At 31.1% G+C, this 24596-nt stretch overlaps 1 protein-coding gene across 2 annotated transcripts in view; it reads left to right on the top strand.

Moving 5' to 3' along the window:
* FER (FER tyrosine kinase) overlaps nucleotides 1–24596 on the top strand; it is a 244817-nt gene that overhangs the window by 37526 nt on the left and 182695 nt on the right. For both annotated transcript variants that reach the window (XM_051994832.1, XM_051994841.1), the window contains 4 exons: nucleotides 7816–7953; nucleotides 8542–8661; nucleotides 10252–10374; nucleotides 16826–17015. In XM_051994832.1, the coding sequence (XP_051850792.1) occupies nucleotides 7816–7953; nucleotides 8542–8661; nucleotides 10252–10374; nucleotides 16826–17015 (571 nt within the window). The remainder of the gene's footprint in view (nucleotides 1–7815; nucleotides 7954–8541; nucleotides 8662–10251; nucleotides 10375–16825; nucleotides 17016–24596) is intronic.

The following is a 24596-nucleotide window of genomic DNA, read 5'->3' as shown; positions in this document are numbered from 1 at the left end:
TTTTTGGTCTCCTTTGCAAGATTATTATTCACATCCTGTCCCTTATGTTTGGGTGTTTCTAAACCTCTCTCCTAGAGTAGTAGAATAATGGTTTTATTTTGTGATAGCAGTAATCATTTATATTTTCTTGTACTGATACTGCATTTGCTTGTAAAGTCTGACATTCACTAGGCTGAGCTTTTTCTTCACCTTTTATAGTGCTGGATTTTGTACCATACATATGTTTCATTGTGTTTTTTTGTTGTACTTTTAATTTTGTGATTTTAAAAAGTAAATTATTTTAAGGAAATCTGAAAATATTTTACCTTCTCCCCCTCTCTCCCCCCATTTTGTTTGGATCAATTAGAAACTGGTGCTTTTCTGATATATTGGATCTTTGCTAAGGGGTACTTTGGAAGCTGTTATTAATTCATTCATTAATTTAGCAAGCATTTATTAAGTATTTATTATTTGGTAGGCACTGAAAATATCTAAGTAAAAACAAAAAACTCCTGACCTCTTGGAACTTAAATTCTGTCAGAGGGAGGAGGTAGTGGTGTGGTAGAAATAGATAGTAGAGATAGAAGGTTTTTCATAACCAGAAACCAGAAGCCCCTTTGTTCCTTTGTTGAACACTTCTAGGTCCAGCATTCACTTGGTTTATAATCACAAAATATTACAGCTGGAAGTAAACTTCTCAACTACATCTGTCATTTCACAAATGAAGAAATTGAGACCCAAAGGACTAAAGTGATTTTTTAAAAGTCACACAGTTAATGGGACAAAACTCAGATAACTATCTTCAATTTTAGTTTAGTGCTATTATTTTTTTCCACTAAAAATGCTGCCTTTCAGCCTTCCTTTTCTTTGAATAATTTTCCCAAGTAATCAAAGTAATAAATCAGCTCATGCCTTGATTACATATTCTAATTCTTGGTCCTGAAGATCCAATGCAGTCCTTGTTCTCAAGAAGCTTATATTCTACACTGGGAGGCTAATGGGAGGATATGTGCAAGAAAAGTACAGTGATGGGATGGTTGTGGTGTGAAACAGCTGAGGCAATTAGGAAAGGTCACTTGAAGGAAGTGGCAAATTGAATTGAACCTTGAAGGAGTTCCAAGAGGTTAGGTTGAACGAGACATTTCTGGACTTGGGGGCAGCTTGGACAAAGGCATGCAGACAGAAGAAGGAAAGTCATGGTCAGATAATAACAAGCAGACCAGTGTGAAAAGCATAGGAGAGAAGGTATTCTATTCTCACTCTGTAAAGATCTAGATTATGAACAGTTTTAAATGCCACAGAGGAGCTTTGTGTTCTGTCTTTTAAACAATGGGAAGCTTATGAAACTTTTTAGTATGGCAGTGATATAGGTAGACAGTGCTATTGAAATGTTAGTTGTGGAGATAAATTAGGCTTCTTGATGTAGCAATAGGAACAAGTCTTTCAAGGAATTTTAAAATGAGGGAATTCTCTGCCTGTTTAAATTCTTATATTTTTCAACTAATAACTTCAAATTTACAGTTATGTGACAACTAAGTAGAGGAAAAAAGGAGAAAATCATGTATCTTATGTCTCCAAAAGAGATATGAGTTGTCTTTTAGGAATAAAGACAAGAAACAATTAAATTTTATTATATGCATATATACAAAAAATATATGCATACATTTGTATGTATATGTAAGTGTATGTATATGAGTGCATATGTGTATCTATGTCATATAAAATATACATACACATACATTTATATTATTATTAAATAACATCGGCATGAATCTTCCCAGCAAAGTCAGGAGAAGTATCAGAAATACAGCTCTGGGATGTTTTTCTCTGATCATTGCATCAGACATTTATTAAGCATGTGTACATCTATTAAGCACACCAGATACATATCAGATACAGTAAGCACAGGAGAGGAAAAAAAAGGCAAGAGACAGTGTCTGCTTTCATGGAATTTACAAGCTAATGGAAGAGATCACTTGCAAACAAATATATACAAAGCAATCTATCTACAGGATATATAGGAAATAACAAAAAGTAGGTAGTAGAATTAAGAGAGATTGGGGAAATCTTCCTGCAGAAGGTAGGATTTTAGTTGGTACTTAAAACTAGAGAGATCAGTAGTTGGAATTGAGAAACAGAGAAGGGAGAGTTTTCCATGCATGAGGGACAGCAAGAGAAAATATCTGGAGCTGAGAGATGAAAATTAAAGGATTTATGGGAATATTTATGGGATGCTAATTAAGATTCCATAGGAGGTCAGGAATAACTTTCTAATGCACAAAGATATTCTCAAAAGGAAAGAAATAATTACTTTCTCTATTGCTACATATAAATATATATTTTTCAGGTTAGGTGCTTGAGTGGAGTAACTGATAGATTCCAAGGTCCCTGAAATTGTAATCATTAGTCCCCACTAGTGTGATTGCTTATAATAGCTAGCCAGTAGACATAATTAACATCAAGCAAAGGTATTTGCTAAAAATGATATAATCTGGAGAGTGATGACAAATCACTTCTCATAACCCTGCAAATATATACATCTTCCACAAATATATACATGTGATGACTAAGAAAAAATCTTGAGTAATTTCATAGAGAGAATACATAAATGTAGGGAATATGTGTGACTAAGATAGCATGTTCCTTGAGTGATGTTCTTGTTCTCTTTGTGGCTGCTCATACTACTCAGCTATACACTCATATGGGCTATCTAGATCTTCCTTACTACAAGTTCAACTTTCAGTTCTTAGAATGCATAGGTGATTCTCTTCTCTGTTGCCAAAGGTCTTATTCCTTGAAAGTGTTTCCTAGATGGAATGGTACTCTTTTGTGCTTATGACTCTATAGAAAGTGTGTCTCTTTGTCCCTTCCTGGATACATCATAATGGCACTCCCAACTCTTTCAGACTTTGGGATAATTAAGTTTCTTTTTTAAAGTCCTGCTGAAGTTCTGTTGATTATCTGCTAATGCCAAGTTCTCCTTCTACTTCAAGTACTCTTTTTCTCCACATTGTAAAGGGATAACAAGGTTTGGATGAGTATTTGTATTCTATCCACATAAGACCTCATTTCTTATCTTTTACTTTGTGTGATTATATCAGTGAATTAGGGAGTTGCTTGGGACACTGAGATCTTATGTGACCAGCTTGGTATGGTATGGTATGGGGGTTGTCCTTTGTTCTTGAAACATGTTACTCCATGTTAGAGTCGGGTTACAGTGGGTCCAGCTGAGGCGGATCAGACAATGCAGGCTCATGGTGCTCTGCCACATGGTCTGGGGATGTCTGCATTTGTGCGTAAATTGTATTGAAGTGCAGCAAAGCTGCACAAAGCCTCAGTCTCTTTTCTAAATCCACGAGTGTCCAGGGACAGGACAGAGTCAAGCCAGCTGGTGATGGCTCAGGATGCAGTGAATGACCTTGGTGTCCTCGGGGTCAAACCAAACTCCAAGGGCTCCACAGTGCCTGCTGCACCTGTGGTCATTGGAACCAGTTGTTCTCATCTGCCCATTCCATCAGGAGAAGTCTTTACATGTTTGAGGTAGATGCATCCCCATCCCTCCCAACTCACTATAGGATTGAGACCCTTTGGTTACTATCACCCTGGTTTAGCTCATCTGCTGAGATAGCTTACCAGGATTTGTGCATGCTGCATGCGACTATTGTATGTAGCCAGTCTTCCTGACTCCAAGGCCAGTTGTATTTCTAGTTCTATAATTCTGGTTGTTTTGTTTCATACTTTCACACAATCAGAATTCAGGCAGGTTAAGGAATTCCTAAAAATGGTTGAGTATTAAAATGGCCTTCCTATGAAGTCATATGTCCTGTGCTAGCTGGTTCCTTATTGGCCAGTGCTTTAAAACCTTTACATGTGTTGGTTGTTTAGATATTTTGTGAAGCTATTCTAGAATATCTGGCAGCTCTTCTGACTATATTTAGGGTTATAATCTCTGGATATTGCAGAGAATCTTTCAAAGTTTTTTTGATATATTGCTGCTTTAGTATTTTAACTACTTATGTAGACAGATCTTTATTGACTCTTATTCAAAAACTATGGATAAGTTAAGCAATTTACATTAACACTTCTATAATCTGTATTTTATTTATATGGCACTGAAGGAAATTGCTTATGCTGATTATATAGTTGTATACCCAAGGCAGATTATGTACCTTTTTTCATGTGATTTGTGAATGGTAAAAGTTAGTGATGAGTACATTTGAGTTTCTGAGTATTTTCTATTGCTTTATTGTTTCTGAATGTTTAAATATGTTTGTAATTTTGAATGTAATCAGATGTAGTTTTAGTTTAGTGAATGATTAGTGTGATTTTAAATCTATTATAACTTAATTCATATTTCACCTACTAAACTCTGACCATATTGTGTGAATGCCAAATGTATGCTTGCCAAAAAGATTATTTTACGGAGAACTCACATAGAACAAGGTTTTACAAGGTGGTTAGAAAAAGTGATATATGGACACTCTCAACGTTTCTCTTAAGAACTTTACAATTGATTGTATGACATGGGAGACACTGGCACAGGACTACTTAAGATGGCTTGCCCTCATCAGAGAAGGTTCTGTACTCTATGAGGAAAGTAGAATTGAATTAGCTCAGAAGAAATGTGATATGTGCCAAGTTAGAGAATCTGTTCCAAATCTTTATAGGGACTATTTTGTGTCTGACCTGTGGCAGAACATTCCAAGCTTGTATTGGTTTGATCAGCACAATCAGACATTGTAACTCATCTCTTAACATAGATGATATCATTTTGATCCTATTTGAGAATAAAGGACAACAACCAATTAATACTTTTTATTATCTAAAATACTATTTTATTATATATCTATTTTGTATGTTGGGGGAATGATGGAATACCTGTTGAGTCAAGTATTTTAATAGATTGCTTAAAATACATTTTTTTTCCCAGAAAAAAATTCTCTTTTCCTTAATTTCCCACCTTTAAACTTTTAAATAATTGAAAGGATTTACAAAGGCTAGTCACTTGTTTGTGAAAATCTTTTGTTCCTCTTGACTTCTTCCAAAAACTTACAAAATCTTCACCCACAAAACAGCATCAGTGATGTCAAATTCAAGTAGAAATGGATCCTTGAAGATACATATTGACTTAGAAAACCACAAATTGATATTATCCATGTTTTATTGTATTTTTATTTTGTTAAACATTTCCCTGTTAAAAGAAACTATGCCACTTAAAAAACTTAAGTTACCTGCATCTCTACTTAATTTTGATATAAGATCATTTAATTATTTATAACTATATTATTTAATTATAGCAATTGTTTAATATTATATTAGCACATATATTATTTATATAATATATTTATATACTATAACTACAATATAATTACTTGATATAAATTTACATAATATAATTTAGTATGTTACATAATTATAATAGTATTTAATTAATAATTAATAATCTTGGTGAATAATTAGATTGATAATTTGAATTGTAAGATATCAGACATTCTAGTTTCTAGTGCCTTCCCATTAGGAAGTTGTTGAGTAACACAGCACATATGAGAATTTAAAAAATTCAAACCAGAAAACAGTATAAAAATAAATTTAAAAAAAACTTCATTTAAGTTTTATTACTTTCCTAATAAATGGCCAAATTGAAGCAGTATGACATTTTGTTAATTTAGATTTTTCAGTCTTGATTCTTCATGATCTAATTTGGAGGTTTTTTGGCAAAAATATTGAAGTGGTTTGCCATTTCCTTCTCCATCCACTGTTTTACCTGACCTCGCCCCCAAAGTGTGGCATAGTGAATATATTGCTGGACCTGGAGTCTTGAGTTTCAATCCTGTATCTGATAATTAATTACAGGAGACTGAGCCAGTTCTCTGTTGTATTTTCTAATCTATAAAGTAGGTGTAATGTCTATTGTACATGCCTCCCAGGGTTGTTGTGATTCTTGAGAGATATATACAAAGCTCTTTGCAAACTTTAAAGTTATATACATATATATATATATATATATATATATATATATACACACACACATACACATATCTACGTGTATATATGTTTTCCATTAATATGGACTAATAACTTAACTGTAAATCATAGTCAAAGACACTTACCAAGAGTACTGAGCAGTTAAGTGACTTTCCTTTAGTTATATAGTCAGTAGATATCAATCAGGTATATGAGCTTATATTTTTCACAGTTCATTCTCTGTGCTTTATTGCCACTGCTGTGCAAATGTCAGTTATTCCAAGTTCCCCTTCAGGACATTTAGGGGAGAAATGTTAGTTCCTTATCCAGAATTATCTGCCTGAATTTTGTCTTTCTTTCTCTTTTCTTTAACATGACTCATCTACATTAGTGTGAATTGTTCATATATATTTCCTAAAGAGACATCACCTGGTGGCTTAGTTGAGCCTTAGGTCATCTAGTCAAATTTTCTTAATTTAAAGGTGAGGAACAGGAGTCCAAGAGAGGTGAAGCAGTTTTTTCTAAGGTGACACAGAGGTAATAAATGGCAAAAAGTGGGATTTGAAATGAGGTGTTCTGATTCTAAATCTTTCAGTTTCCCTTGTTCCAACTAAAGTATTAGTTAGTTTATTTCCATAAAACCATTGCACAGTATAACAATAGAATGCTATAGAGACATAAAACTAAAAGAAATATTAGAATTATTTTATCCACATGTTCATAATTTGGTGACTATATACTTTAATTTTTTTTATAACTATTTCAGTATAATTGATTTCCTTCATAGTCCCATGTATTTTGTTTTAGGAATATAAAAACATTATTCTGAGATGGGGTACGTAGGCTTTAACAGTCAGTCAAAAAAAGCAAGGCCTCTTGACTCACAAGCTAGCATTCTTTACTTTTATTAGAGCATATTGTGTCCCATTCTTCTATGCACTAAGCCTTGGTTAGCCACTTTCTATTTTTAATTATTTTTTACTGCCCATAGAATCTCTCTTCTTCAGTGTCCTACTACCATACAACTTACAAGAAAATAAACAAGTTTTCCCTGCTAATACTTTCACTGTTCCTACCATTATTCTATTATTCCTATTCTCTAGGGATATACAATCATTATATTAAAATCACTTTTCTTCTGTGCATTTATTTCTTAGACTTATCTACTAGGAATCAATCATTTAATAAACAGATATTAATTGTTTAATGTAAGATTGTTTCCTGAACTAATCTCTATCTTCAAGAAGTTTATAATCTTCTTTGGGAGATAATTTCACATTAACAAAATTTGGGAATAAAGAGAATTATCTAAGTCAAATGTCTAAGTTGTAGACATTAAGTTTTGCTGGAATTCAAAGGAGGGAGGAAAATACATGGAGTAGAGTAGGAAGGGAAAGCTATATTTGATCTTATCCATCCTCATTTTCATTATTCTCCACTAAGTATACCTTACTCTACTTATAGTCCATTTCCTCACTGTTTTCCAAATATTCTGCACATTATTCTCAAATTTGTGCCTTTACTTTTTCTATTGCCTAGTAAACCCTTCCTTTTTTCTCTAAGTCTACTCTTGAAGGTCTCCTCTGACTATTCTAGTCCATCATATTTTTCCTTGTGTTAGCTTAACATCTATAATTAGTAATTTTGAACCATTTTGATGTCAGTGATTGGCATAAGATTTCAAAATCTATTTCATTCTTTTCCATTATAAATTCTTTTACTTACTTCTACAAGTATTTGCAGTATATTAGGAATCTCACAAACAGTTTTTGACATACAACTAGTATTTTAAATCTAATGTTTGTCATTCTGCTCTTACTTCAATCTCTTTCAAAACTGAAACATGTTTATTATTTATATTTTTGTTCTTAGAAAAAGTATATTTGATGAATACAGCCAGATTACCAGTCTTGTTACAGAGGAAATAGTCAATGTCCATAAAGAGATTCAGACATCAGTTGAACAGATTGACCCTAGCACGGAATACAACAATTTCATAGATGTTTACAGGTATGAGATTTTTATTGTGCTTTTAGCATTTATGTCAAAAGGTTGTTGAATATAGTCGAACGACTGTGAAAGTATAGTAAAGCAAAAAAAAAAAATTGTTGACTTTTAGTTATTTTGAAAGTTATTTTTTAATCTCAATATAGTTCAGTTTAACTCATATGCATACAATGTCTAAAGTACTGTGGTAGGCTTTGAGAGTATCAAAGACAAAAATGAAACATCTTTTAAGGATCTTGGATTCTTTTGAGTAGAGATGTGTACAGCATGCGGATATGAGATAACTAAAGAAGGAAATATTATCTTTGAGCAGAGCAAATGAACTCTTGATTTGTCCCAAGAATTTTTGCATGTTTACTGTGATGGAAAAAAGCACAATGGATTTTGCATTCAAGAACCTGGGTTCAACTATTACCTTTATGTGTGGGCAAATCACTTAATATCTCAGCTTCACTTTCCTCATTTGTAAAATGAGAGATTTGGACAAGTAGCTTCAATGGTTCCTTCTAGCTCTCATAACATGATGTATATTTGTCCTTGGTATATAATAATTAGTATGTGCAGTCTGAACTATTTCCCATGTTTTGCCAGATCACCAGCTATTGAGGAGCAAGAAATTGAATTTGATGCTTCTTTACTTGAAGAAAATGAAAGTCTTCAGGCTAATGAGATCATGTGGAATAATTTAACAGCAGAGAGTTTGCAAATAATGTAAGTAAAAAATTCAAACTATTTATAGATTAATAGAATTGTCTTAATTTTTATGTTAGATTTAAGTGGTTTACTGAATTTTAAATGCTTATTTTAATATATTGAGCTATAAAATACATTATAATTGCTTCATGAACCAATTTTTATTCAAAGCTTTTACTATCATTCTTATCATTAATTTTGGTGATGCTTTATATGAAAGTTTTGTCTGAGACCATAACATTTATTAATATACTATTATCTTACTCATATCCATTCTTCTATTTGACATATCTTTACAAAATAATAATAATTTTTAGTAGTTAACTTTTAATTTTTCCTTTAATATTCCTTAAACCAATATCCTACACCTTTATCTGAAGGATCATTTTTATGTTCCAAAATTTTATTTTTTAGATGAAGAAAAGGAATATGATTCTCTTAAATTTTAAAATTTAATTAACATTGTTACATTTGTCTTCCAAAACTCTAGGAAGGTATTATCTAGTTTCCATCTGAATATATCATTTGAATTTTTAGAGGACTCTGAAAATACTTATTTAACTCCATTTTATAGATGAGAAAAATAAAATTCAAATGATCTGATTTTCATCAGTGTTCACATAGCTAGCTGGAGCTGAGTTATAATTTTAACTGCGCTGAATGAATTATACCTGAGTGTGACTATAACTCACATCTTTTGACACTTGATCAAATACACTTTCTATTACATTTTTGCTCTTATTTTCTACTAAGCTCTCTTTTATTTCATACTAAGCTGTATGAATTCTTTTTTTTTAAACTTTAGTTGTAATAAATTCATTTTAGTTTAGCAAATGTTGATTATGTACATATATCTAAGTAACCATATTAGAACTTGGCGGAAATAAAGCTCCCCCCAAAAAAAAACCCAAAGGAAATTTCTTCTATCTTCAAGGAGCTTACATCTTTTTGGAGATATAACTAAATATAAAGTATATAAAAATTAACACATACATAAATTAAAGTATTTTCAAAGGAGAGAGTATGTTGAAAATTTGGGGAATCAGGAAAACCCTCATTAGGAAAAGATGGCAGCTAAACTGTCCTTTGGAAGAAGTTAGGGATTCTCCAAGGTGAAGGTAGAATTAAAAGGAAAGAATTCCAGATATTCATTTGTGCTCAGAGGCATAATTGAGTAGAGGCCAAATCTTTCTTAATATGCTATTAGTTCTTTCTTTCATTAAAACAGTTAATAATTAACTTTTATATTTGGAATCAGAGTACTGGATCCTTCAAAAAATACATAAAAATTAGCATTCTTTAATATTATACTACCCAAGATTCACAATAAAAATTTCAAAATGCTTTCAAAAAGGTAATTAAAAATGTTTAATTAGTAGTAATTATTTTTTGCTACCACAGATTTTTCTAATGGTATTTATCTTATGTCTATGTGTCTATAAAACATGTAGAAATGAAAAATTGTGCATATTAAGAAACTAAGTAGAAATAGAAATTGCCCACCATGCATTCAGATATTTGAGAATCTTCATATATGTATTGTTTATCTCTGTACACCATGTATATAGGTCATGCATTAGTTGATTGGGTAGCATTTATTTTTTCTAGGTTGAAAACTGTTGAAGAAGAATTGATCCAAACACAACAGATGCTTTTAAACAAGGAGGAATTAGTCCTGGAACTAGAAAAGAGTATTGAAGAATCTTCTAAGACCTGTGAAAAGAAGTCTGAGTAAGTAATAAAACAATTTAAAAGAAAGAAGTATAATTATTTTAATAGTAAAATAGTACTTATTTGTCATCTATTGGAAAATGAGAGTTTCTACCAAAAGCTAATATTCTACATCAGTGACTTTCAGAATGTTGTCCAAGGTTCTCTGGGAATTCCCTTTGAAGTAGTCCATGTTGTTGAAACTTTTCATAATAATACTTGCTGTTGTCCACTGTATTAAAAAAATAAAGAATATAACTGTATCCTGAGATCCAGTTCTAGATAATGAAACAGTTTTAATCACCAGTTTATATTTTATTTAAGTTATTTTTGAGAAATCTTTCCAGAATGCTTTATATGCTCCCTTCATTACTTAAACAGCACATTTTGAATACATTCTACCTGTTTTATGTTGACTTTTGGCTTATGATGACTTGTGGCCATGAAACAAACAAAAATTTTTGCACTCTTTCAGGAAATAATTCTAATAAACATTACATCTACTTTTCTGCTTTTATACTTTTTACCAGATTTACAAATTTCTTTGTAGAATGGAGAAACCTATTAAAAACTTTACTGATGTGCCCATATAGCCTTAGCATGCAAACCTTCATCTCCCTCCCCTCCCATTGAATATTTGTTTTGTATTATCATTGTGAATCTGATGGGTGTGAGATGAGATCTCCAGTTTGTTTTAATTTGCTGATTTAGAGTTTATCTTATGAGTTTAAATAATTATTGGAGAGTGGCTCTTGTATTATATTAATATTTGTGTCAATTTGCTGTACATCTTGAATATGACTTTTATTAGGGATACTTTTTTTAAAAGATTTTTTTTCTTTACTTGACAGCCATTCTTATTCTAACTGTATTGATTTTACTTATGCAAAGTTCCTTTATTTTATGTAATTGAAGTAGTCTATTTTGATTTTTTTGCTTGGTTTCTCTTGTATGGTTAAACATTCTTATCCCAATCATTGCTATGCCATTTTCTATTTTTATGGGCTAATTAAATCCATTAATATTCAAAGTCATGATTTCTCCATTTATTTTTCCTCTATCAAATTTTGTTATGGATCTTTAAATTTTTAAAATCAGTATTTGTTATATTTACCTTGTTTTTCTTGGGATAATCCACTAACCTCTAACTACTAGTTCAGGCTTAAATTTTGTTCTTTTTTTCCTCCTATTGATATGAACCCTAAGTATCTTCACTTTTTTAAAGCTTAAAACAACACTCATCCTAACTCTACATTCTTCTCTTACTGGTCAGTTCATTCTTCTTCCATCTCCTTATTTAGCCTCACTTGATTCTACTCTTATTGCTTTTATAATTTTTATATCTCCTTTTGCTCAGCGTAGGCAAGCAGAGTCCTCTTCTATTTCCATCCACTCTTTTTCTCATTGGCCTTTTCTTAAGGTACTGTTTTAAAGAAATATTAAGTACAGCCCTATTAGTCCCCTTTCATTCATTATTATACTTTATCCTGATCACTAAAGCCTATAACTAATCTTTTTCTTAATGATAACAAAGTTATCATAGAAAAAACTTCTCTATGCACCAAAGTTTTTAGAATGTAAACACTTTACCTAGCCTTTTCAATGTATTGAAACTTAACTTTTTAAAAGTTTATTTTGTCTTGTATGTTTGCTTTATAATAATTCTGTTCATCTTTGCTTTTCTCAAAAGGAATGGTTGGAAGTTATTACTTCAGTTACTTTTTACCTCCTTATTTGATTTGTTTACTGCATAAATGTTTCCTTTTGAAGGATGTACACTATTTTTGTTTTGCTGTTAGAGTATGTCATATTTCAGTAATTCAGATTGTTTTCTTTCAATAAATGGACTGTCTCCTGAGCATCTGTGAGATTTCCTTCCTTACCCTACCACCTCTTTGATCTGGAAAATAAACAGAGTAGAATGGCTGCATTTGAGGATAATGTAAATCTGAGATTTCTCTCTGCTGGTACTCAGTGGAGCCAATTAAACTGCCCTTTGACCTTTTTGTTCCAGTAATTTCAGACATTTTTTTTCATAACTTCGGAAATGTGGTACACAGACTTTTTCTTTTATTTTTTAAAATATCTTTTCTGGGAAGTCAGTGATTATCTAGCTGAATTTGTGTATGAGAGTTGTTTTGGTTTATAGAGATATTTTGTGCTTTTCCAATTTTATTTTCTTTTGGATTTATTCTAACATCTCTTAATATTTGTACTCTTGAGATCTGTCTCTTCCTTCTTTATCCCATAGTATTTATTGTTTTATTAAAAGCTAGAAAGCTTTTGTCTTAGATTACTAATTTCTTTTTATATTATTTTTCTTTTACATCTGAAATTTCATTTCTTATCTCCTCCTTTAATTCTTTTATTAAGTTTCAGTCAGTTTGGGGCTACTCATTTTTGTTTCCTTCTCTTTTCTGTTTTTCTGTTTGGGCTGATTCCAGTATTATTTTCTTGTTTCATAGATTTTTCCTTCCATTCTTTCAATTAATAGTATTTCTTTATTGTGCTAGTATCTCTCGTTTTTACTTTATTTACTTTCTTAAGTTTCTGCCTTTTGTGGGGGGTGGATGGAATTTTTCTTGTAAGATTTTCTTTTGTCTCTATTTTAATTAATTTTATTTGGCACATTTCTTACTATTTTCAGATGAACAAGGGCAATTGTACTTAGATGCAGCTTCTGACTCAGCTTTTAAAAATGTTTATTTATGCCTTTTGTTTTTCAATAACTTGTCTCTAAATATATTTTCCTTATTTCCTCTACTTAATGAATCTTTCCTTGTAACAAAGATTATAAAAGAAAAACAATTAAACAAAACCTATGAACATCTTGATCATATGTGATAGTATATTCAACATTCCTTGCTCACAATTCCTTAATATAATATGAAGGAAAGGAGCATTTTTTATCTGTCTTTCATAGCCAGCTTTGACCATGATAATTATGTAGTAGTCAGTTTGTTTTATTGTTTGTTTACATTGTTATAGTCATTATGTATTTTGATTTCTTCGTTTTTCTTACTTTAGTTTCCAGTAGTTCAAATAATCTTATCATGTTTCTCTGAATTCTTCATGTTTATCCTTTTTTGTACAAAAAAGTAATATTATCTTCTTCATGTTCCTTGATTTGCTTATCTAGCCAGAGAGCTTTCTGTTTGGCTATCTTCTTTTATCATCATATATTTCCTTGATGATATTCCTTATAGCACTTCTTATACTTAGATTACCATTGAAAATATGCTACAGACTACCTGCATACAGGCTATGTACATATATGAAAAATTTATTTTTGATACATCATTTTATAGTTATTTATTTTATAGTTATTACATTATTATTACATTATTAAATCTTCTTAGTTCTCACATGTGCTTTATATTTTATATGAGTAAATTTTAAAGGGGATGCCTATGAAGGATAGATAGGATCTCGTGGTCTAAAATTTTTCAGGTAAATTCATTGCAAGAGAGATGAGAAGCACAAAAATTGAAATTAAGAAAACACAAAAAAATCAATTCCAGTGAGGAAGAAAAATAGATTTTATTTATCACATTTATACTGAACTTTTTGTTTTACAGTGTACTTTTATCTATATCACATTATTTGAGCCTCATAAAACACTGTGAAGTAGGGGTTATTACTGCCTCCATTTTACATATGAGGAAAGTGAATTGCTTAGGATCACACAGCTAGTATGTCTCTGAGAAAGGATTAATACTCATCTTTAATTACTCCATGTCCAGCACTCTATCCACTATGCCTTATTATCTGAAGAGAATGATGTGAATACCCACATCTTAACTTAAAATTTTTAAAAATAGAATTTTGGAAGATATTATCCAGGGTAAACTAGATTAAATTAATCATGTAAATTCATTAAATACTGAATGAAGTGCCAGGAATTCAAAGGCAAAAGTGAAACAGTCTCTGCCTTAATGAAGTTTACTTTCTAAATAGAAACTATTTAATATATGCATACTGGCACAGAATCTACCTTGTTAATTTTTATTTGCTAGAACACCATGAAACAATTTAAAGTCATTTAACAGTTAACAAAAATACTTTTACACAGCCAAAATAGGAGAGGGATATTCAGAAAAGATAGACACTGGAGGTACTATCATTTTATTCAGGGAAATAAAACTTCCTTATCCAAGTTATCAACTCACCCTTCAAGCCCTGGCATAGCCCTGGAATTCCTCATAGCTTCTTTGTATTCAAACAACCAGCAAATGTCAATGTCAGTAATATTTTGTCCTCTGATCAACCAAGACTTGAGGATATTCTCAATAACTTGTAAAAAAAATTGCCTAACTTGTTATGGGGGAAAGAGAGGGATTGGTATATTGCTTTTATCAGATGTATGTACAAACATATACAAAATTAATTTCTTTCTGTCAAAAACAATGGACCTGGCCTTGGAAGGATAGAGCAAGAATGGTTATAGGGAATTGATACTCAAGATAAAGAAAGAGATAATAAAAAATCATCAAGATGAGTGCAAGTTGTAATGACCGCGTATTTAAAATCAGCTGGAGTCAGGAATTCAGGTTAAGGGAAAAATCTTCAATATTTATTGAAGTGAAGAGATGAATAAGGATTGCGATAGCAAATATAAGCAAGAAAGATTGCAATAGCAATATGGGCAGTTGCGACAGGAAGCCAGCTAACAGAGAGAGATCTGAGCGGAGCAAACTGTTGCAATGGCAATGCCAAAAGTCTCTCCTTCCCCTTCCTTTTCCACTCCCCTGCCTCCACCCACCAAAATCGTCATTTCCTATACAACACATCAGGACTTGCACAAAGAGTGGGTAGGGGCCATTCTTTCTCCAAGCTTATATATTAATAGAGTATGGTCCAATTACTATTTAGCCTCATGTGCTTGGGACTTCAGTGCATCAACTCAAGCCTCAGCCCATTACAGCAAGTATGGTCCACTTGAACTAAATACTCAGCTAAAAAAGTTACATGGGATGAGCCACTGTCAGTGATCATTGAAAGGTTGTGGAAATTGGGAATCACAAGGCCTTCATTTTCAAAGTAGAAAAAAGGATGAAATCCTTCCAGAGGTCCTCAGACTACAGCCCGCAGGCCAGATGCGGCAGCTGAGGACATTTATCCCCCTCACCCAGGGCTATGAAGTTTCTTTATTTAAAGGCCCACAAAACAAAGTTTTTGTTTTTACTATAGTCTGGCCCTCCAACAGTCTGAGGGACAGTGAACTGGCCCTCTATTTAAAAAGTTTGAGGACCCCTGCCTTAAATTGTAGAACACTGAGCTTGACTTTGATTTCTGACAAAATTCTAGAATCTGTGTTTTCATTAGGAAGCATCTACAGTAAAGGTCTCCAAATCTTTTTTTAATCTCATGTCACTGTTAGTAAAATGTTTTTCATTAGGCATCCCCAATAGCTTTACTTCTCTTTTTTTATATGTATGTGTGTATATGCATATATATATGTACTCTCTCTATATAGATATACATATTTTACACTATTAAATTTTATATTTTATATAAAAATAAATATATATTACAATAATGATATATTATGCACTTTCTCAGAACATAAAAATAATTAAAAAGGATAAGAGAAAAGATGAAATAAACTATTTGAAATAGTTTAAATTTTATTTAATAGCTGTACAAGATTTTTTGTACTCAGAAATGGAATAAAAATCCTTGTTAACTTTTAATACACATCAGTATCTGGCTCTAACATATTTTTCCATTTTCAGTGTACATTTTCCTCCTTCTATACTCTATAATTTAACTAAACTGACCACCTCTCTTTTTCTCATAGGAGTCTATCTCCTATTACTGTGTCTTTTTACTTTGTTAACCCCCATACTTGGAAAGAATGCCTATCCATTTCCACATGACTCTTCTTCAGGACAAACTCAAGCACCACCTTATATCTGAAGCTTTTGTTAGTGTTTTCTCAAACCACATTATGTCACTATCTAATTACTTTGTATTAATTTGCATTGATTCTCTCTATATTTATTTTATGTGTACACACACACACACACACACACACACACACACACACACACGACTTTAATTCCCTCCATTAGAATGTATGCCTCCTATAAGTAAAACAATCTCCTGTAAGTAAGGATTATTTTAAATCTTTGTGTTTGTATTGCCAGAGCCTACCACTCATAGAAAGTGCTTAATGTGTCCCTACTGATTGCTTTTTAAGGATGTATAATTTATAAAGTTTTTTTCATATTTCTTTTTGACATGACTATACTTTTTTTTTGTTTTGTTTTTGCTGAGACAATTGGGGTTAAGTGACTTGCTCAGGATCACACAGCCAAGAAGTGTTAAGTGTCTGAGACCAGATTTGAACTCAGGTCATCCTGAATTCAGGGCTGGTGCTCTATATGCTGTGCCACTTAGTTGCCTTGATGACTATATTCTTTAGCATAATTGTTTTTAATTCATTTATGTTTCTTTTACTCTTTCTTAGTATTGTGCTTCTGCTGAGCCAAAAACAGGCACTAGAAGAACTAAAACAGTCAGTACAGCAGTTAAGATGTGCTGAGACCAAGTTCACAGCACAAAAAGAACTCCTTGAACAAAAGGTGCAAGAGAATGATGGAAAAGAGCCACCTCCTGTCTTCAATTATGAAGAAGATGCTAGATCCGTTACATCTATGGTAAGTGAACAGTGGTCCACACTGGTAATAACAAGAGAAGGTTGTTGCTAAGAATGTGTGTGGGCGCTGTTAGTATATCAGTTAATATTTATTAAAGTAACCATTATGCTAGAATATAGACATTTTGCAAAATCAAGCTTAATGTAAAACTGAATACTAGGAATTCCCATATGAGGAAGTTTATTTTATCAATGGAGGTTGTCAACTTTTCTGTAACTGAACTTTCATAGAAATTTATCTAGAGTCCTGAAATATGAATAGATTTGCCCAGAGTTACACAACTGTATCATGTGTAGGAAGCAGAAACTGAATGTGGATCTTTTTGGTTTTGAAGCTGGCTCTCTATCTGGTAAGCCATACTACTTCTCAATGCGTATTTTTTACTTATATTTTCCTCCCTTGGTGTCCTTCACTTTTTCTGTGAACTATGAAATACTTAATATAAGAATAACTTTAATTCTCAATACTGGAACTTGTGTTTAAACAGTTGGTTGGCATGTATTTACATTGTTTTACAGTGATGTTTTCTCTTATGAACACCAAGATTGTGAGTTTTAAACATACAGAGTAAAACAAAACAACTTAGTCTATTTATCCTATCCAAAAAAAGCAAAAACAGAAAAACAACCCAAACAGTTCAGTCCATACTGTGAATCCATCACAGTTTAGAGTTGTATTTTCAAGATTACATTCCTTTATTTGAGGAATTTGCCACAAAGATTTTTTTTCTTTCTTTGCTTATATGTTTTATAATTTTAACTGAATTGTTTTTGTTTGTGCAAAATCTTTTACATTTTACATAATCAGAATTTTATATTTTACATTTTTTGACTTATCCCTTGTTTGGTCATGAACCATAGATTTGACAGGTAATTTCTTTCTTGTTTCTCTAATATTTTTGTGATACACTCTTTTTTTTTTTTTTTTTAATAATAGCTTTTTATTTTCAAAATACATGTAAAGATAGTTTTCAACACTCCTCCTTGCAAAATCATTGTTCTAAATTTTTCTCCCTTCTCTCCCCCCAAACACCAAGTTATCCAGTATAGGTTAAATATATGTGATTGTTTTAATCATATTTTCACATTTATGTGATATCATTCTATATGTTTAAATCATACAACTATTTAGAGGTTGTCTTGGTATATGGTATGAGATATTGGCTTATACCTAGTTTTTGCCAGACTGCTTTTCAATTTTCTCAGAATTAGGGAAATCCTGTGAATTAGGATAAGAAGGTCCTATACCAAGCTACTTTTATACTCACACTGAGGTATTATAGCAAGGACACATAGAAGCTAGCAGCATTTAAGATAACAATTTTGATATTCCTACTAAAATAGTGAGTTCTTGACCTAGTAACTGAGATCTTTAGATTTATTGATCACTAAGCTACTGTAGAAATTTCCTTCTGTTTTATTTTTCTCATTTGTTCCACTGATCCCTTCTCAGTTTCTTTACCACTACCAATTTGTATTGATGTTGCTTTTTAGTTTAGGTTTAGATCTGTACTGTAAGTCCTCCTTTGTTCTCCCCCCACACTCCAATTTATTCTTTATTCTTGATCATTTGTTCCCATTGTAAAATACAGGGCATTTTATTTTATTTTTTCATGTTTTGGGAAGTAATCCTTTGGTAGTTTATTGGTATGGTACTCAGTTAATAAATTAACTTACATTTAGTATTATCCCTTTCATTATAATACCTTGGTCTACTCATATTTAATATTTCTTTGATTACTTACATCTTTATTTGTATAGAATGTTTTGTGATTGTATTTATACAATTCCTATGTGTGTCTTGGCAGGTAGACTTCCATGTATTTTATACAACATGTAGTTCTTTTAAATGGATAGTTTGTCTCTTTCTAGTAGATTTTGTGGATATACAGAAATGCAGATTTATGTGAGTTTATTTTATATCCTGCAACTTTGCTGAAGTTATTGTTTCAATTAACTCTATAGAGTTCTTTAAACTATCATATCACTTACAAAAAAGCTAATTTGTTTTTTCATTGTCCATGCTTATTCCCTCAGAATCTTATTTTGGTTTTATTATTATACTTAATATTCTAGTACTATGTTTTAGCTAAACAGCATCAACTAACATAATTACTTCATTTAATTCTGTTCTGCTTAATTCACCAATCAAATAACAATAAATTGAATAAGAGTTGATTAATTGGCTTTGAGTAAATTGTGAGAGATGTATTTTCTGTTTTGTTGGTGTAATCCTGCTTTTTGAGAGAACCATAATTGCTTTGTTGATATCATGTACATAATTTGTAAAATTTGCGTTGATTTCAAATGTTTAAAGAATAAGTAAAATATGACTTTGTATAAGTCATATTATAGCTGTGTTTTTGAGGGAAAGGAGATTTTTTTCAAAGTAAATCTTTTTAACTGCTATGCAGCTCTTTAAAAATTTTGAAATACTAATAAACATTTGAAGAAAAATATTCCATGGCATTATGTCTACAGATGTTATTTCATTTGTTTCATGACTTTAGAAATATAATGTATGTGTATGTATATGTATCTATAATACATACACACACGTACATGCACACACACACACACACATATATACACACACACACAAAGAATTTTAACGCTGAAAACTTTCAGCATTATCATGATTGTGGCCATATTCTATATCTTATTTTAGGATTCAGTAGTTTTTTGTTCTGTGTCATGTTGTAATCTGTTAATTGTTGAAAAAAATAATAGTATGTGGTGCTAAATGCCATAAAGGGAAAATAAAAAAACCTTGTTCTTTTAAAAGTGAGATATAATAATTGCGGATTAGAGAGTAGACAACTTTAACTGGATTGCAGGAATAATGTCAGAATTTGAAAAAGTAGATTTGGGCTAGTTGTATAAGGCTTTAAAAACTAAACAAATGTTTATTTTTGATCTTGGAGGCAATGAGAGCCACTGGAATTGATTGAGAAGGTTAATGATATGTTAAGTTCATAGTTTACAGAAAATCACTTTTGCAATAGTATTGATGAGAGAATAAATCCAAATAAATAAATAAAGAAGTGAAGAAATATTATATAGTTTGGAAGTGAGAGAATACCAGGAGTTAGGGGGAATCAAGCAAAGCTCCATATAGAAAATGATTCTTGAGTTGCACCATAAAAAAAAGATTCAGTGATATGGATGTCAGTAAGGAGTGAATTACATTTGTTAGTAATAGCCAATGGAAAGTTATAAATATAGCATGTTTTGAAATGGGAGAGATTTCAATCAGAAAAATCAATTTGAAGCAATTTATTATCCCATCATTCTATTGGTAATAATGCATACTGGTTAAGTTATTTAAGATTTGTCTTATTGACATGAAACACTGTCAGTATTTATAAAGAAAACTTTATCTTTAATTTTGTATCATGACTATATTTAGTTTAATCTTAAAAGCGAAACATTGTATAATTTCCTTCTGTTTTAAGAAGTATGTTCCATGATATTAATGCTATATTGCTTATGCAGATTAAATTTAAAAATAATAAAATTGTACAAAAATGTAGAGATTAGAAACCTATGATATATGTTATAAGACTTGAATATAATGGACCACAACACAAAATTAATAGTTTCAGAGTTCGTGGTTTTACAGAATAGATAATGTAGAAGTATATATAAACTGGTCCTGAACTAGTAATGTTGAAGTATATTCCTTTATAGTTCAGTTAAGTGGGAAGGATGATGAATGATTATTAAACCGTGTTTAATCTGGCATATATTTGCAAAGAAGTGGAGCATAAAGCCAATTTTAAGAAAATTTGTCTAGATTTCTAGCATTCAGACTGAAGACATTTAATGGTAATAATGGAAAGAGGACAATAAACTGAAGAAAAAGGGAAGATTTGTAAGAAGTTCATTTAATAAACATTTTTCTCCATCAAAAACAGTGGAACTGCCACCCTTGGATCTAGTAGATATGCTTACAGAAAAGTAGAGATAACACTTGAAGAGACCAAAGTTAGGAAAAAACACCTGGACTGGATCAAGCACTTATAGAAGATATCCACGCTGGAGGCAATACAATTGTGAAGATAAGATACATGAAGAGAAGTACAATATTAACAATGTAGGGAAAAGCAATATTAACAATGTAGGGAAAAATATTTTAATTATAGCTTTTTATTTACAAGATATATGCATAGGTAATTTTTCAGCATTGACATTTGCAAATCCTTTTGTTCCAACTTTTTCCCTCCTTCCCCCCATCCTTTCCCCCAGATGGCAGGTTGACCAATATATGTTAAATATGTTAAAGTATGAGTTAAGTACAATATATGTACACATGTCCAAACAGTTAATTTGCTGTATAAAAAGAGTCAGACTTTGAAATAGTGTACAGTTAGCCTGTGAAGGAAATCAAAAATTCAGGGAGATAAAAATAGAGGAATTGGGAATTCTATGTAGTGGTTCATAGTCATCTCCCAGAGTTCTTTTGCTGGGTGTAGCTGGTTCAATTCATTACTGCTCTATTGGAACTGATTTAATTCATCTTCATTGTTGAAAAGATGGCCACATCCATCAGAATTGATCATCATGTAGTATTGTTGTTGATGTATATAATGATCTCTTGGTTCTGCTCATTTCACTTAGCATCAATTCATGTAAGTCTCTCCAGGCCTTTCAGAAATCTTCCTGCTGGTCATTTCTTATAGAACAATAATATTCCATTATATTCATATACCACAATTTATTCAGCCATTCTCCAATTGATAGGCATCCACTCAGTTTCCAGTTTCTGGACACTACAAAGAAGCCCTCATATTTTTTAACTACAAGATAAGATTCCCAAGAGATCATCACTTCTGTCCTATATTTTTATATTTTTTTATAGAAATTAAAGGTATCTTAAATGGGTATTTCAATAGGGAATAAGTGAGTTCTCACAAATAATGTTTTATATGCACCGAATGGAAAGATGTGGTGAATATCTGATATCACTATATTTATTTTATTTTGTTTATCATAAACATTTAGACTGGGAGACCAAAATTATATTCTTTTTATAGCTTTTTATTTTTTCAAATAAATGCAAAGATAGTTTTCAACATTGCAAAATCCTTTATTCCAAAATTTTCTCTCTCCCCTAGAATGGAAGTAATCCAGTATAAGTAAAACATGTGCAATTCTTCTAACTTATTTCCATATTTATCAAGTTGCGCAAGAAAAATCAGATCAAAAGGGGAAAAAACACAAGAAAGAAAAAAACCCAAGCAAACAAACAATAATAACAAAAAGGTGAAAATGATATGCTTCGATCCACATTCATTCTCTATAGTTCTCTCTCTGGAAAAGAAAGGATCTCTTTCCAGTATATAGATATGATCATGACACCTAAACAGGGTGACCAGGTGGGATTAATACTAGGAATATAGGATTAATTTTTAGAAATTATATACATAGTTTACTATATTAATCAAAAACAGTAAACATTTTATGATTATTTTAGTACAGGCAGAAAAAATGAACAAAATCCAATATACATTTTTGTTTAACAACAACAATAATGTAATTATAGGAATAAATGGAGCTTTCCTTACTTATAAAAGTTTTGGAAGATGTGTTATATGTAATTGTTATATGTATTATTATATGTAATATGTAATTGTTATATGTAATGGGGAGAAACTAGAAGATTTTCTAATAAGATCAGGAAAATAAAAGAATATCACTATAATTTCTCTTTGCTGTAATTCTGGCATACTTGGTATAATTATCATTAGTAATAAAATTAGAAAAGGAAATTACTAGAATGAGCATAAAAGAAAAACAAAAAGTTTTTTGCTGATGAACTTGGGTGCTATATTTATAAAACCCTAAGTAATCAACAATATTTGAAACGATATATTTGGCAGATTATCAGGTCATAAAATAAATCACATAAATCATTGAAATTTCTATATATTATCAACAAAACACAGAAGAAAAAGATAGAAGGAAAAATTCCATTTAAAATAGATAAAGAATACACAGCTACCTGTGTATCCATCTAGGATTGCATCAGTAAAGGCAGTTCCTATCTCTGATAAAAATATATTTGAATATCAACAAGAAAAATTATGTTTAATAAGAATGAATATAAAAATACATGTCTAATAAATGAACTGTGATAACTGAATTAATGGAATATTGCTTGTTTAATAGTTTTTATTAGTGTCCAACTCTTTGTGATCTTTTTTGAATTTTTCTTGGCAAAAATACTGGAGTCTTTGCCATTTCTCTCTAGTTCATTTGACAGATGAGGAAACTGAAGTAAACAGAGTTAAATGACTTCTTTAGAGTCACACAGCTAGTAAGAAAGTTTGAGTCTGGATTTGAACTCAAATCTTTCTGATTCCAGGCCCAGCTCTCATCTATTATGTCACCTAGCTACCTCATAGAATATTACTGCATAGTAAACAGTGATAGAAAATGAATTGTGGAAATTGTGGTTTACAGTAAAATAGTATGAAAAAGACACCATTGAGGTAGTGAGATGACTCTGTGCATAGTATTAAACCTTAAATCAGAAGGGTCCTAATTTAAATGCAGACGGAGACATTTATCATTTAATGTATCCTGGGTAAGATTTTTAACCTCTCTCACTCTTAGTTTCCTCAGCTGTAAAATGAAGATAATAATAGTATCTATTTCTTAGTATTATTATAAAAGTAAAATGAGATAATATTTGTATCTAATTTTTCAAACTGAAGTGCTTTATAAATTCTATTTGTTATTGTTATTAATTATAATTGTCTGTGGATAGTAGAAGAGTTCTTGACTAATGAAGAGACTGATACCACAAACTTCAGTTATCTTTCTCTTCTCTTTCTCTCACTTGGCCTCCAGTCATAGATTCTTAACATTCCTTTCCTTTTAAATCTGTCTTGATAATTTTCATTTTGAAATTGTTTGTTTTCCTAATGAGTAAACACTTCTTTATTTTGTTCTCTAACATCTTCCAATTCCCCTTTCCCATTCACTTCTTTTCCTCTGTCTTTCCTATAATGCTTTCATTTCTTTTAAAAAAAAATATACATACTGATATATATATATATATGTGTATATGTGTATATATATTTATATACATATATAGCTTTTTACATCACCGTATTTTTTCCTCAATATCCCTCTCCTTCCCAAAAGCCATTCCTTTTTTTTTTTTTTTTTTAAGAAGAAAATAGAAAATGAGAAGGCAAAGTCTGAAAGTATGTGTAGTGTCATATACCCATGAACCATCTTTTGTAAAGTAGTGGGGTGGAAGTGTCTTCTCATATCTCTTCTTTGGAGTCTTGCTTTTTTTTTTTTTTTTTAACTGTTTGCAATTTCTTAACATTTGCTTTTGATTTTTTATTCAGTTTACAATCTTATATTCATTGTTTCTATTGTTTTCTTGTTTTGCTTAATTCTTTTTAAAAAAATTATTATAGCTTTTTATTTACAAGATATATGCATGGGTAATTTTTTCAACATTGACAATTGCATATCCTTTTGTTCCAACTTTTCCCCTCCTTCCTTCCACTCCTTCCCCCAGATGGCAGGTTGACCAATACATGTTAAATATGTTGAAGTATAA

The sequence above is a fragment of the Antechinus flavipes genome, chromosome 1 (assembly GCF_016432865.1).
Source record: "Antechinus flavipes isolate AdamAnt ecotype Samford, QLD, Australia chromosome 1, AdamAnt_v2, whole genome shotgun sequence".
In the NCBI taxonomy this organism is placed as follows: Eukaryota; Metazoa; Chordata; class Mammalia; order Dasyuromorphia; family Dasyuridae; genus Antechinus; species Antechinus flavipes.
Note: the sequence above shows the minus strand (reverse complement) of the source record. Positions and strands in the feature narration are given on the sequence as shown.